The following is a 13,164-nucleotide window of genomic DNA, read 5'->3' on the forward strand; positions in this document are numbered from 1 at the left end:
TCTGTTTCGATGGCGACCCTCAAAGATCGTCAGATAAGTATGTTTTTTCATCAGCTACATTTGTTACTTTTGTTCTAACACCGTTTGAAATCCGTCCATGTACAGATGCTATCAAGCAGATGCTGAACCTTAATCAACCGCTCGCAAAAGCAATATCGGCGGAACCAGTATGGAAATTGTTGATATACGATCGTACAGGGCAGGACATTATTTCGCCGCTGATATCCATTCGCGAGCTGCGGGAAATGGGCATCACGCTGCATATGTAATGAAACAGCTCCGCTTCGCGGCTACGTGGTTCGTAACACGTTTCATTTCACTAATTAATGTCTTCCGTTTCCAGCCAACTGCATTCCGATCGAGATTCCATTCCGGACGTACCGGCGATTTACTTCTGTGCACCAACGGAAGAAAATCTTGGACGCATTGCGCAGGATTTTCAGAATGGCCTGTACGACGTGTACCACCTAAACTTCATAGCACCGATATCGCGACAGAAGCTGGAAGATCTCGCAGCAGCTGCCTTGCAGGCCGGCTGCGTGGCAAACATCCACAAAGTGTACGATCAGTATTTAAACTTCATAACGCTGGAAGACGATATGTTCGTACTGAAACACCAAAACAGTGATGCATTGTCTTATTACGGTTGGTTGTTGCTCATGAACCAGGTGATCGAAAGGCTTATTAAGTGCTTTCTCAATGTTCTCATTTTAGCCATCAATCGTGCTAATACGCAGGATGTCGAAATGGAGTGCATAATGGACAGCATTGTGGATAGTTTGTTTGCCGTGTTTGTTACACTCGGGACCGTTCCAATCATACGCTGCCCAAAAAATAGTGCCGCCGAAATGGTGGCCCGAAAGCTGGAGAAAAAACTGCGCGAAAACTTGTGGGACGCTCGGAACAATCTGTTCCACATGGATGCTACCCAGACGGGTGCGTTTAGCTTCCAGCGGCCACTCTTGGTTCTGCTCGATCGGAGCATCGACATGGCGACGCCATTGCATCATACCTGGACGTATCAAGCGTTGGCCCACGACGTGCTGGAGCTTGCCCTGAATCGTGTCGTGGTGGAAGAGGATCCAGCTGCCGATCAGCAGCAGTACGCTGCGACGGGAGCAAAACCAAAGATGAAAGCGTGCGATTTGGATTCACGTGACCGGTTCTGGTGCACGCACAAAGGAAGCCCATTTCCTACGGTGGCGGAAGCAATACAGGAAGAGCTCGAACAGTATCGCTCGTCGGAGGAGGAAATCAAGAAGCTTAAGACGACGATGGGAATCGACGGGGAATCGGATGTTGCTTTCTCGATGGTGAACGATAACACGGCCAAACTGACGAACGCGGTTAACTCATTGCCGCAGTTACTGGAAAAGAAACGGCTTATCGATATGCATACGAAGATTGCGACTTCAATACTAAACTACATAAAGTCGCGTCGTTTGGATTCATTTTTCGAGTTGGAGGAAAAAATCATGTCAAAGCAGGCCTTGGACCGTGCGTTGAGCGAGCTGTTGAAGGATCCCGAATTCGGGCTTCCCGAGGACAAGATGCGGTTATTCATCATCTATTTCATATGTAGCAACGTAAGCGATGCGGAATTCAAACGTGTCGAAGAATCGTTGAAAGAGTGCGGTTGTGATTTGTCTCCACTGCCTTACATACAACGATGGAGGTACGTTAGAAGGAAATTGCTGCTCTTGAGCACATCGAATTGTTCGTTAATTACATTCTCTGGTTTTGCAGGAGTATCATGAAAAGCACTCTAGCAAATTCCAACCAATATGAGGGAAGTGGCACAAAAACCGTCTCTATGTTTTCAAAACTAGTGTCCCAAGGGTCGTCGTTTGTGATGGAGGGAGTAAAAAATTTAGTCGTCAAACGACATGTGAGTACCAATGCATGAATGTGCACCGTTTAAGGTGGTACTTACTTTTAACTTGTTTGTGCTTTATTAGAATCTTCCAGTTACTAAAATCACGGAGCAGCTAATGGAATGTCGTTCCGGGGGATCTGAGGTGGACGACTACCTGTACTTGGATCCGAAGTTGCTCAAGGGTAACGATGTGTTACCAAAGAACCGAGCACCGTTCCAGGACGCCATCGTGTTTGTGGTGGGTGGAGGCAACTACATCGAGTATCAGAATTTGGTGGATTTCATAAAATCGAAGCAAAGCACAAACAGCATTAGACGCATCATCTATGGTGCTTCAACGCTTACAAACGCGAAACAATTTCTAAAACAATTGTCACTGCTTGGTCAGGAGATTACAAGTGTATAGAGCAGGTCTTGTGTTCGTCCAGTGCGCCGCAGTGGAATTGACCGTTGTTTTGGCGTTTCTCAACATGGGAGCGCCGCGTGTGAGCTTAGCTAGGTAAAATGTTGGGTTAGCTGGACCATTAGATATGATACGCGGTTAGTAAACTCTATTGGCTAAGGATTTAATTTCTTTCTATTTTACTGTACAGTAAATAAACCATTTATTCTATTTGTTAGCTTATGCTTAAGATTACATAGCTCATGGTTACTACTAAATTTCAATGTTCTGAACATTTATTTTATTCATATTTCTATATTGAACTCGTTTGGGATAGGTTTGATAACCGATTGATTCTACGTATAGGGTTGATAACAGAACTGATTGGATCGAAATGGTGGACACCAAACAAAATATATGAAATGCATTTATCAGCTAAATTGTTCGAAAGGAGTTGCATTGTACTGTCTTCATTAATTTTTATGTGTATTAAAGAATGAAACAAAGAGATTATTTTCAGTTTTAATTCTTATTTTTTTTATTTGTATCCGTTTTCATTTCGATATGGCAGAAGCAAACTGTACTTTAATATACTTTAATTAATTTTCCATACCTGAAATAGCTATCCGGACCTGGAACGTTTATGCAATCGTTTTACCTAAAACACTTTGATGAAGATGCACAAAATAAAAGTTTTTTCTGTATCCAATCAAATGATCGAATTAAAAAAACGTTCCATTCAAAATTGAAGAAATAAATTCATAAAGTAAGGCATAAGGCAGTCTTCCAATTGATATATTTTCGAGTAATATATAAATTCGAGCAGATTGCATTAGTGCAATCTGTCATGCAGTTAATGCGTTGACATCGCGGTAAATCCCCGGCAAATATTTGTTCTGTTTAATTATAGATGTCACTTGCATTATAATTCCATTATTGGTAATTTAAAAATGCATATGAATAAAGCTACAATTGTGCTTGATACGAATATACCGGAAAGCTCTCGTTGTTGTATGTACTTTATTATGGATTGTTGCTTTGAAATAGCATAAAAAACAAGCATTTTGTCGAATATGCCGAGCGGATATTCAAGAGCATTTCTGGATTTTACTAACACGGATTTGAGCGTTATCTATCCAAGTAGAGTTGCAGAGTTCAGTTGCAAAGGAATTACACAAAAAATCGCGTTTGTGTAATACCCAAAAACCTATAATCTTCGTCATCTCGTAAATACATCATTACGTCGATATGTCATCACTTGAAATTAATTTTGCGAAATTATGGCTAGTTTAATTTATACCTAGTGTAAATGAATAAGGAGTATAATACATACTCAAACAATACATTACTAGACTATTGCTTTTTCTTAAGATTAATAAATATAAATTTTCAATCTATTTTATACTATTGGTTTGGTTGTTCGAACGGACTATCAAAACATCAAGAGAAACCATTATTAATTCCATCACGTAGCGACCTTTAGGATTGTATAAGGTGAGATAGTTTTTTTTGAATCTGTGCTTCCAGAGGCTCAAGTTTGATTATTATTTAAAAAAAATCAATATTAATTATTTCTGAAATAAAAAAGTACTTTTTGTACGCATTTTAAGCACCCTGAAAGGATTTTTTTCTTTTTAAAAATGATCAATAATGGATGGTCTTACGAACACACAAAAATGTAACCGTATATTTATTCAACTCTTCCTTTCGATTTGGTGATATATTTTTCTTCCAGCACCATCATTGATGGGTTTTGGATTAGATTCGTTGCACAAACAATGCAATTTCACCGTGCCAAAACGCCCACCGGTGGAAAAGCCAGTGAAACAACTTAACCGTAACCGTTGTTGAAAAGACATAAAGTTATACGACGGTATATCTTGCGCTGTAACAATGACCGAAAGTGTGGTTTTATTCGAGGGCGATGATCGCCGCCTCAAAGTGAAGTGGTCCATTTTATTGATGAACGATGTTGGTGGTTCTTCACTTTCCGATCTTTCTCCAAATGGTTTCATCGCAGATCGGATGCGTGTGTGCATTCATGTGTTTCGAATTAGGCCATAATATCTGTTATCGAAAGATATTAGTGCATTTACGGGAGGAATATCACACAGATGAGAGCATTGACACTTGATATAATATAAACTTATCTACCCCTGGAGATTGAGAGTGAATTCTCGCGCTTTGTGGACTTCCTGTATCCGATTACATACGATTTTGTTTGCGATCAATTTCATCCAGAATAAACCCAATCATAATGAAAATAAAAATCCACCGTTCGAAAGAGCCTCCTCGATTTGGGTTGGAGAGCTTTTGAAGCTTTCGTGATTAGAGCACTCGAGATTTCGAAACGATAAAGAACGCGGACAGGGAAAAGAATAAAAAAGGTTTCTAGACGGCTTTCCTTCATCTACAATTATGTTTAAAAATATTTGTAAAATACTCCTCGATTTATTTATTGAGCATTTCACTTATAATAATTGATAGGTACGCAACTTACTTTGGGAGTCCGTTTAAAATGTTCATTTCGTTTTATTTTATGTTATTAAAATTTTATATGAAATATGATTTAACACCTTGAGTGCCACATCACCCAAAAAGTGGGTGATGTAAATTTTTACAAAACGCCATGTCACCCATTTTTGGGTTACGGCAAAAACGCATCATTTTAAAATGCAATTTTTGAATATTTAGAACAGCTATTATTCTCACTTATCGCATTTGTGACCGAATAAAAATACGAATGAATGCGAAGAAAACCAAAAATTCATCACAAACGTAGAACGTTAAGAATTAGAGCCAGTGCAACCGAGGCTCTGACGTATGAGCAAGAATCGCTTGAATCGTGGCATTTTGTGCACTTTCCTAAAAAAACGCTTGGCACGCAAGGTGTTAAAATATTTGTTTTTGATACCACGACATAGCCATCGGGCCATCGATTCGGCTGCAATCGGCTTGTTGTATGTGCCTAAATGTGTATTCAAAAATCGTTCCCATGCTTCATGTTCCCCTAATAACGTACGATACGTGTGCAATGAAGCGATCGTTGTCCACAATCAACGCACACCTTCCTGGCGCGATCCAAAACTACCCCAATACGCGTAGTCGTGCCGCATTGGTGGGGATAAACGCTTCCAGGGTAGCTCTCGCGATCGCACCCGAACCGATCGCTCGAAAGTTTCACTTTTCGAGCAACCTTTCGATCGCACGGACGCACCGGTAAAGGGCTTCACAACCAAGTCAGCCAAGTGTACCGGAACCGTACATACATCCGCCGGGTGTGGTTTACGCGCCTCGTTTCCGTCAACTCGCGTACTTGCCGTGTGGTGTCGTGGCGCGCAGGTGAAACTCGGTGCCTCAGCAAACGGTTACGCGTGGGTGCAGAAGCAGCAGTCACAGCAGTTAGACGAAGCGTCGAGAAAGCGTCGTTGCACAGTGGATTATCGTGCATTATCACCAGCAGGTCAAAGGTTAGTTTTCGTTGATCGTCGTTGAGGTGTAATTTTGTAGTCATTAGCTGCACCTTGGGGTGGTTGTTCGGTAACCGTGATCGTAGCAAAGGGAACGGCAACAAGTGCTCGAGGCGGACGTTAATGCGTTAAACTGTGCAAGAACGTTGAGACCCGCGGTGAATGTGCATGAAATAAGAAAGCTACGGGAGAAAGCTCGACGTGCAACCTCTTTTGGGAACGTTGAAAATGAGTCAAACGGGTTTTTTTTCGGTTGCGCCACTTATTTTGGCCCGTTTCGATACCGTTGTAACTCGTACGGTCGAACTATGTGGTACGGACGAATAATGCACAATATATACTATCTTAAGCTTAACCGTGACCATGAAAAGGCAAAAATACCAAGTTAAAACGTGTTAAAAAGACATGCACTCAACAATAATTGCTATCGTAAGTTGGATGTGCACTCAACAAATACTTAAAGTTGAGATAGATAACTACCTATGCAGACCTTTACTTTACTGGAAATTGTTTATGACGTACAAAATACCAAAAAATTAAAGAATATAACATGCACAATATAAATGACCTCATGCAAATCTTCTTTTAAGAAGAATGTTTAGTTTTTTTTTTGTATTTTTGAAACGAACAAAGCGTTTACCATGGTTAGGATTCAAAATCAAAGCAAAAATCGTTGTGTATAGTATGCCCACCTCTAGGGATTGATCCAAAATGAATCAGAAACAAGGAAAAACTGAGCACAGAGGCGCTCCCTGAATGTGCAGAACATAAAAAAACATCCTTGGTTTTATTACAAAAGCGCTTTTGGACCTGTTTTATTTGTAAACTGATGCATAACCATTGAAACTAATGTTTATTACCGGGATTGGTTTCGGGCTACCCCACAGTGCAATGAAACACGTTCGATGCGTCGTAGGACTAGTTTTTTTATGCAGAAATGCATTTTTTGATCTTTAGCGCATTTTTCCCAAAAAAAAACACATTCCAAAACCCGTTTTCAGACTGAAAAATGTCACGCGAACCGGCTTAAATTTTGAAAATTTGAATATCTGATTTTATATACATGGTTAGCCAAATTTTGGCAAACGCATTGATACGCTATATTATCCGCCTTCGTTCTTCGCGTTGGTGCATTCTTGCTAAAGGCTCTCATTCAGTTGGGTGTTTAGTTTCGGCGTTGCATCATCCGTCCTTGCTTGCTTACTAACGACAGATCAATTTATTACAACATTCGTCCACCGTCCGGCATGTATCGAAAGGTGCAGTCTGGGTTTTCGGCTTGTTCAGCCCTCTGGCATAAGGCCCCGTGGTGGACATGGTGGAAACCGAGGGCGTTACGAAATGTGGCCGAAAGCAGACATCGCAAAGCTGCCAAATCTTATCCACCAAAAATCATCATGCCTGCAAGACACACCACGATACGAGGGCTTTGATTACGTTTTCCCATTTGTGAAAGCGACAACCAAATCAATGAGGAATGGATCTCTAATATATCAAATGTGTTATTTGAATGGCATTTTTGCTTTTCGCCATGCAATGCATTGCAAAATTATCATTTTTCACTTAATTGAGCTCGGCCGAGAGGCGTTGATGAATAATAAAATGGAAATATTAACTATTAATAAGCCCCATTGTCATACCCCATTTTGACAATGTGATATCATCTGTTTTTGGGAATAATGGAGATCGTTCCAATCCGATCCTTCGGGTAATCAGGATCTGGGACCGTGTTGACCCCAAGGGTATTCGCAAAATTCATGAGATACGCAATCTGGTCGATTATTATTTTAATAATGAATATTCAGTAGTTTAATTTGGCTGAGCGATGATGTGAGAGGTTGATCATGAGACAGGATCTTTACATCTATTGACCCTAGGGCAACGCGGGTAAATGGGATACGTCATTTTTCATGCGCCGATCAACGATGATCGTGCTCTCAGCCATAAATGGTCAACTAACTTCACTCACTTCAGCGCAAATGATGCGCAATTAGCTTCCGGGAAAGTGATCTTTCGTAGCAATGTGCATAAATAAGCGACACGGCTTGTGAACAGCAAGTTACGTTACTTATAAATGCATTCATCTTAGCTTAGCGTCGATGTGCTAGGTTGTAGAATGTGTGAAAAAAAAAATCGTAGGCAAACGTGCTAATAACAACTCGTAGGTAATCCTTGGTTCAAATGACCATACCAGGGATGGTTGTTAGTTGGCTTGCTAAACGATGAATCGCTGGATCCGTTGTATGCTACGTACAGATGATTACGTGTTAATTGCTGCTTTTGCGAGAATTTGTTTTAGGTATTAAAAAAGTCGACGTCATCTGAAGGTCAGATGGAAATGAGCAATTGGGTGCGCAGGTGAATTTAATCGAGGGAAACACATTCAGCAGTATACTTTCAATGATGCTGGGAAGAATGTTACAGTTTACTAGAGCCTAGATTTCTGAACTGAATGTTCATTTTCGTGTGAATGTCGAGTTTGTTACCGTCCGCGTTGAGTATGGAATCACTCAGTGTTCGCTCAAGCCAGAAGACAGGTCATCTTACACATAATGTGAGAGTCTTTGTTTGTCCGAAAAAACAATCGCAACATCTTTAAGGTTGGAGAAAATAATCAACCGAATGGACTAACGGTGTGTTGGGTAATGCAGTCCACTGCACGTTAGCTGAAGTCCTCCTAATAGCGACCTCGCGTGCGGAAAGCTTGAAATTTTCCCAAAAACCTAACGTCCAATACGGTTGGATTAGTTTCACTTTCGTCTCGAATCGAAGACGACATCGAGCAGGGTCGGTTCGGTAACAGTGAGAAGGCACCGAAAATCAAAAGGCTGACCACAGCTTTCACGAAGCAGGTACGCATCTGAGCGTTGGACGTTGGACAAAACTATGGCGAGCCCTTGCATAAGATGCCCACGGTTCGGAGGTTTACAAATTCAGCTCCTGCCTTCGCTACGTCATATCAGCTATATTGAAATAAATTTGAATTTATTTCCAACAATCAGGTGATAGAAATTCATATAGCTAAGGGCTGAAATCGGAAGGGTCTATGACGCAACGACCTGATGTAAATAGGAACATGTAACGTCCAGGCTTTTGTGAGGGAACACATAGAGATATGATCGAGATATTCCCTGATCGTTGATGCTTAAACTTTTAACTATGATTATATGGTTAGTAGTAGTTTTGATCGTATTATTTAGAATAGTATCTGGCGATACATCAGTAAATCGTTTGCATGTTCTCAAGCTAAACATTCGCTAAACACATTTGATGGCTTTATTGAAATCCAACTGTCCCTTTATTGGCATTTATTCTGGATGAGTTCTCGATTGAAGATGATTAGAAGAGAAAAAAAAACAAATGGAAACACAAAGTATACTTCCTTTATTTGGCATACCTCAACGAGGGACTGCAATAAAGGAACGAAGACAATTTGCATGCGATTGAAGTAGGTTATTAGAGGGATAAAAAACGACCAAACCGTGCAAACAATTCAAAATGAGTGGCACGCAAAAAAAAAAACGCGCCACGCAGATGATACGCAAATCATCGTTCTCGCGCGCGCGCGCGTAAGTGAATGAAACATAGTGCGCGAGAGAGTCAGTTATGCTAGAAATGAATGGGTAGAAAAATATTATATTAATGTTTTTTTGTTCAAACTCTATCTTCCCTCAACATATCCGGGTTCGATACCCCCGCCACGCCGGCACATACACATTTTTGAGTTCTTGGGAATAAAAAGGCGTACTTGCGACATGTTTGCGTGGCGCGAGTACTCCTCTATTTCCAAACCAACTCGGTTCTGCAATTACCATGCATGATCTGCGTTCCGTTCTTCGGTTTGTGCTGTGAAGTGCGTTTGAGATGAGGATGCCTCGAAGGCTCAGTACAAATTTGCGTACAATTTATTTTAACGAACTCGCCAGCTACTTCGTCCACTCCGTCCTGGTGGCTCCATAAACATTTGAATGGCAGCCCTGGCATGGAGTGTTTCTCAGAATCTGCACCCGAGAACGACAAAAAGTGCGATCTTTCCGTCCCGGCGTGAAGTGCTCACCGCGGGAGCGCTAAGTACACGACAGACACCATAAGGAGTGCCTGACGAAGTGGCTTAGTGTGGTGACAAGCAGCACAGGAATCAAAGAGTGGGAAACGAAGTGAACAGACAGCAAAAAATCACGATACACAAATATTGATGCTGCACGTTAGGGGCAGCTTTTATTGCGTTTTTGCCACCTCACCTAGCGTGGCGTAAAAGGAAGATGGCAGGTGGAATTATTCTATCGCAAGCACCTGGGAGCATTCTTCCCACCATCATGACGTAGAAAACACCATGAAACACACCTCTGCCTGTCCGTTTGTGAAGGTAATGGATACTGTTGTCAGTTGTGTAGTCCCATTTTGCATGGTACTGGAGAAAGAGTTGCGGAATGCCACGGTTATGTTGCGGCCATTTTTCAACGGCGATTCCAACGTGACCAGACGGACGCGCTCGTTCGCGAATGTTCTCAAGGATGATGATCGATCGATATGAAAACATTCTCGGGAATTCTTTTTTTTTTGACTCGATCATTAACGACGATTGAATTGCGTGTCAAAAAAGTGTTTAACAAAGCAATAATAAGTGACCACATTCGGAATGGTTACGGTCTGTGGTGCTCAGATTCGGTTCTGTGGCCGCTGTTTGGTCGCTCTTCCGCCGTGACATCACATATTTCGATTGTAGATATTACTAATGACCGTTTGAGGGCCTGTTAAAACGTCATCGGTGGTTATAATTCCTCTAACCGATGTTTATTTGCGGTGTGCGATGTTTGAGTAGTTTGTTGAGAATATTTGGGTTCAAATAAAATAAATAAATATTGATTTTTTTTTGAAGTTCGTAAAATATGCAATGTGGTATATTTTAAATATCATTCATTTTATGCTCTTAAATACATCGCATGTGTGGTGAAAATAGAATTGTTTGCTTAATCGATCGAACCTGATTTATTAGAGAGTTATTAATGAAACATCTGCTTATCAGAAATATGATTATTCCAATTTTATTGTGCCTCTGTAGCAAATCTCTACGATTTTGTTTCTACAGCACACCTATCAAGAAGTCAATTAGTCCTGAAGTTTGACCCTGAACTATTGAACAACGATCGATTGGAAAACGCTTCGCGATCAACAGCATTATGTTTTCGACAACATTTAAGCTTTATCTATTCGGTAACAAAAATCTGAAAGTCATGCTCAATGCTTTCCATGTAGGGCATGGTACTCTTTGACCCGTACAGCAGATTACGTTGTTCGATGATCGTAGAGCTTGTGGCTATTACGAACAATAAAAGTGATTCAAAATTAGTATCAATAATGTAACTGAAAAAAACCATGTTTAATTTATTATATCTTTGTAAATATTCAGTTCACTTAATAAAATGGTTAATTGTGTCATAGATTGGTAAGGTGTAGGAATAAATGTTTAAATGTTAAGAGTAATGTAAAATTCTGCTATCTAGACAGTTTCAAGGTGTATAATTTTAGCATGGTATGACTCGAATGATAAAGTGTATTGGTCGGTGAACACATGAACTAATCTATTTCTTTTCTTCTCCGGTGTGCTCGTTTCATTTTCTAGCCCACTTACCCACTGTAGAAAATGTCGCTCCTCGGGTTCAACGACCCGCTGACGGCGATAGCGTCCGTCATCACGGGACTAGCGATCATACTGTCACTAATCAAATACTACCTATACCTCACCTGCGGGCACTTTAACTCCACTGTAAGCGAACAATGGTGAAAGCACGGATCGTGACCGTGAAAAACCTCTCTTCAGCGAACGGTTGCATTTCCCGTGACGCGCACTCACTCTCTACTTCGTTTTTCGTTTCGATTCTCTCGCATACCAACGCAGCGCAAGATGGAGGGCAAGACGGTGATCATTACCGGCGCCAACTCGGGCATTGGCAAGGAAACTGCCCGTGATTTGGCCAACCGGGGAGCCCGCGTCATCATGGCCTGCCGGAACATGGAGACGGCGAAGCAGGCACAAGGTACGTCCGACTTGTTTGGTAACGCTTAATGGGTCTGTTGTTTCTTCGCAACAGCTGCTTACTTCTTACGTTTTGGTGGTCTAACGGTGTGTTTTTTCATTAGATTGCGGAAATGTGTACGTCCAGTGGACGTTCGGAAAAAATACTAATACGAATTTGGTGATGGAAAATGGATAAACTCCGCGATGCAATCTCAATATACTAGCATCCTTACGGGCTACTTTGGGGACTCTTTTCAAGTAACGTTCTACTTTCTTTGGCAAATCTCTCACTATCGAAATTGTGCGTGCGTAGTTAAATGTCATAACGTGGTAGGTTTCTTATCACTCATATCCTGCTATTGGTCGTCCATTCGTGTGAGTTTTTGTGTGTTTCTCCGATAAATGACGTGAATCGTGTATAAAGCCTGTTGTAAAAAGCCTTCATCCTGAATCGTGAATCGTGTATAAAGCCTGTTGCAAAAAAAATCTTCCTCCCAAATACTCCGTTGCACGTGCATGCGCTCGCTGTACCTTCCCCAAAAACCCAAACCCAAAGACAGCTGTACATAGTCGCCAGCCCTGCAGGACTGCTTGCAAACACAACTCGCCGCCCGGACAACTCGCCATGAAACACGCTTTTTTCTCCGCAGATGAGATAGTGAAGGGCACAGGCAACACAAACGTTACCGTCCTGAAGCTCGACCTCAGCTCGCAAAGCTCGATCCGCGAATTCGCGACCGAAGTGTTGCGCACCGAGCGCAAACTGGACGTGCTGATCCACAACGCGGGCTTCGCCGAGACGTTCCGGAAATCGCGTTCCGCCGACGGTATCGAATTCACGATGGCAACCAACCACTACGGACCGTTTCTGCTGACGCACCTGCTGATCGATCTGCTGAAGCGATCTTCCCCGAGCCGCATCGTCGTAGTCGCGTCCGAGCTGTACCGGTTCGCTTCGGTCGACTTGGCCAACCTGAACCCGGTCGGTAGCCTGCCGGCGTACCTGTACTACGTGTCCAAGTGCGCCAACATCATGTTTACGCGCGAGCTAGCCCGTCGGCTCGAGGGTACCGCCGTCACGGCCAACTGTCTCCATCCGGGCATGATCGACTCCGGTATCTGGCGCAATGTGCCGTTCCCGCTAACGCTTCCGATGCGCTTGATCAAGAGCTTCTTCAAGACGACCGAGCAGGGTGCGCAGACCTCGCTGTATCTTGCCTGTTCCGAGGAGGTGCAGGGCGTTACTGGCCGATATTTCATGGACTGCAAGGAAGCGAGCTTGAGCGCGGGTATCAGCGATATGGAGAAGGCCCGCAAGCTCTGGGAGGAGTCCGCCAAGATGGTCAAGCTCACCGACAGTGATCCAAAAATTTAGTTCCTCATCTGCTTTCCCACCACTGGGTGTTGGTCATTTTTG

The 13,164-nt window shown here is 42.3% G+C and overlaps 2 protein-coding genes across 2 annotated transcripts; both read left to right on the top strand.

Annotated features, from left to right (window-relative positions):
* The first annotated feature begins 9 nt into the window (after positions 1–9).
* LOC128731666 (protein sly1 homolog) lies at positions 10–2,425 on the top strand. The gene is made up of 6 exons (XM_053824799.1): positions 10–37; positions 106–265; positions 344–645; positions 715–1,675; positions 1,747–1,888; positions 1,959–2,425. The coding sequence occupies exons 1-6, from the start codon at positions 10–12 to the stop codon at positions 2,280–2,282; spliced, it is 1,917 nt and encodes a 638-aa protein (XP_053680774.1). The 3' UTR covers positions 2,283–2,425.
* Positions 2,426–11,627: 9,202 nt separating this feature from the next.
* Positions 11,628–13,135, top strand: LOC128730310 (retinol dehydrogenase 14-like). Its single transcript, XM_053823351.1, has 2 exons — positions 11,628–11,766; positions 12,398–13,135. Exons 1-2 carry the CDS (start codon positions 11,634–11,636, stop codon positions 13,120–13,122), a joined length of 858 nt encoding a protein of 285 aa, XP_053679326.1. The 5' UTR covers positions 11,628–11,633; the 3' UTR covers positions 13,123–13,135.
* Positions 13,136–13,164: the final 29 nt, after the last annotated feature.

This window comes from Anopheles nili, chromosome 2 (genome assembly GCF_943737925.1).
Source record: "Anopheles nili chromosome 2, idAnoNiliSN_F5_01, whole genome shotgun sequence".
In the NCBI taxonomy this organism is placed as follows: domain Eukaryota; kingdom Metazoa; phylum Arthropoda; class Insecta; order Diptera; family Culicidae; genus Anopheles; species Anopheles nili.

Excerpts from the sequence above, each read along its gene's own strand:
- LOC128731666 (XM_053824799.1), top strand. The coding sequence starts at position 10 with ATGGCGACCCTCAAAGATCGTCAGATAA. Across the intron at positions 266-343 it reads ATGGGCATCACGCTGCATAT|CCAACTGCATTCCGATCGAG; the intron begins GTAATGAAACAG and ends TTCCGTTTCCAG. Across the intron at positions 1,676-1,746 it reads CCTTACATACAACGATGGAG|GAGTATCATGAAAAGCACTC; the intron begins GTACGTTAGAAG and ends CTGGTTTTGCAG.
- LOC128730310 (XM_053823351.1), top strand. The coding sequence starts at position 11,634 with ATGGAGGGCAAGACGGTGATCATTACCGGCGCCAACTCGGGCATTGGC. Across the intron at positions 11,767-12,397 it reads GACGGCGAAGCAGGCACAAG|ATGAGATAGTGAAGGGCACA; the intron begins GTACGTCCGACT and ends TTTTCTCCGCAG.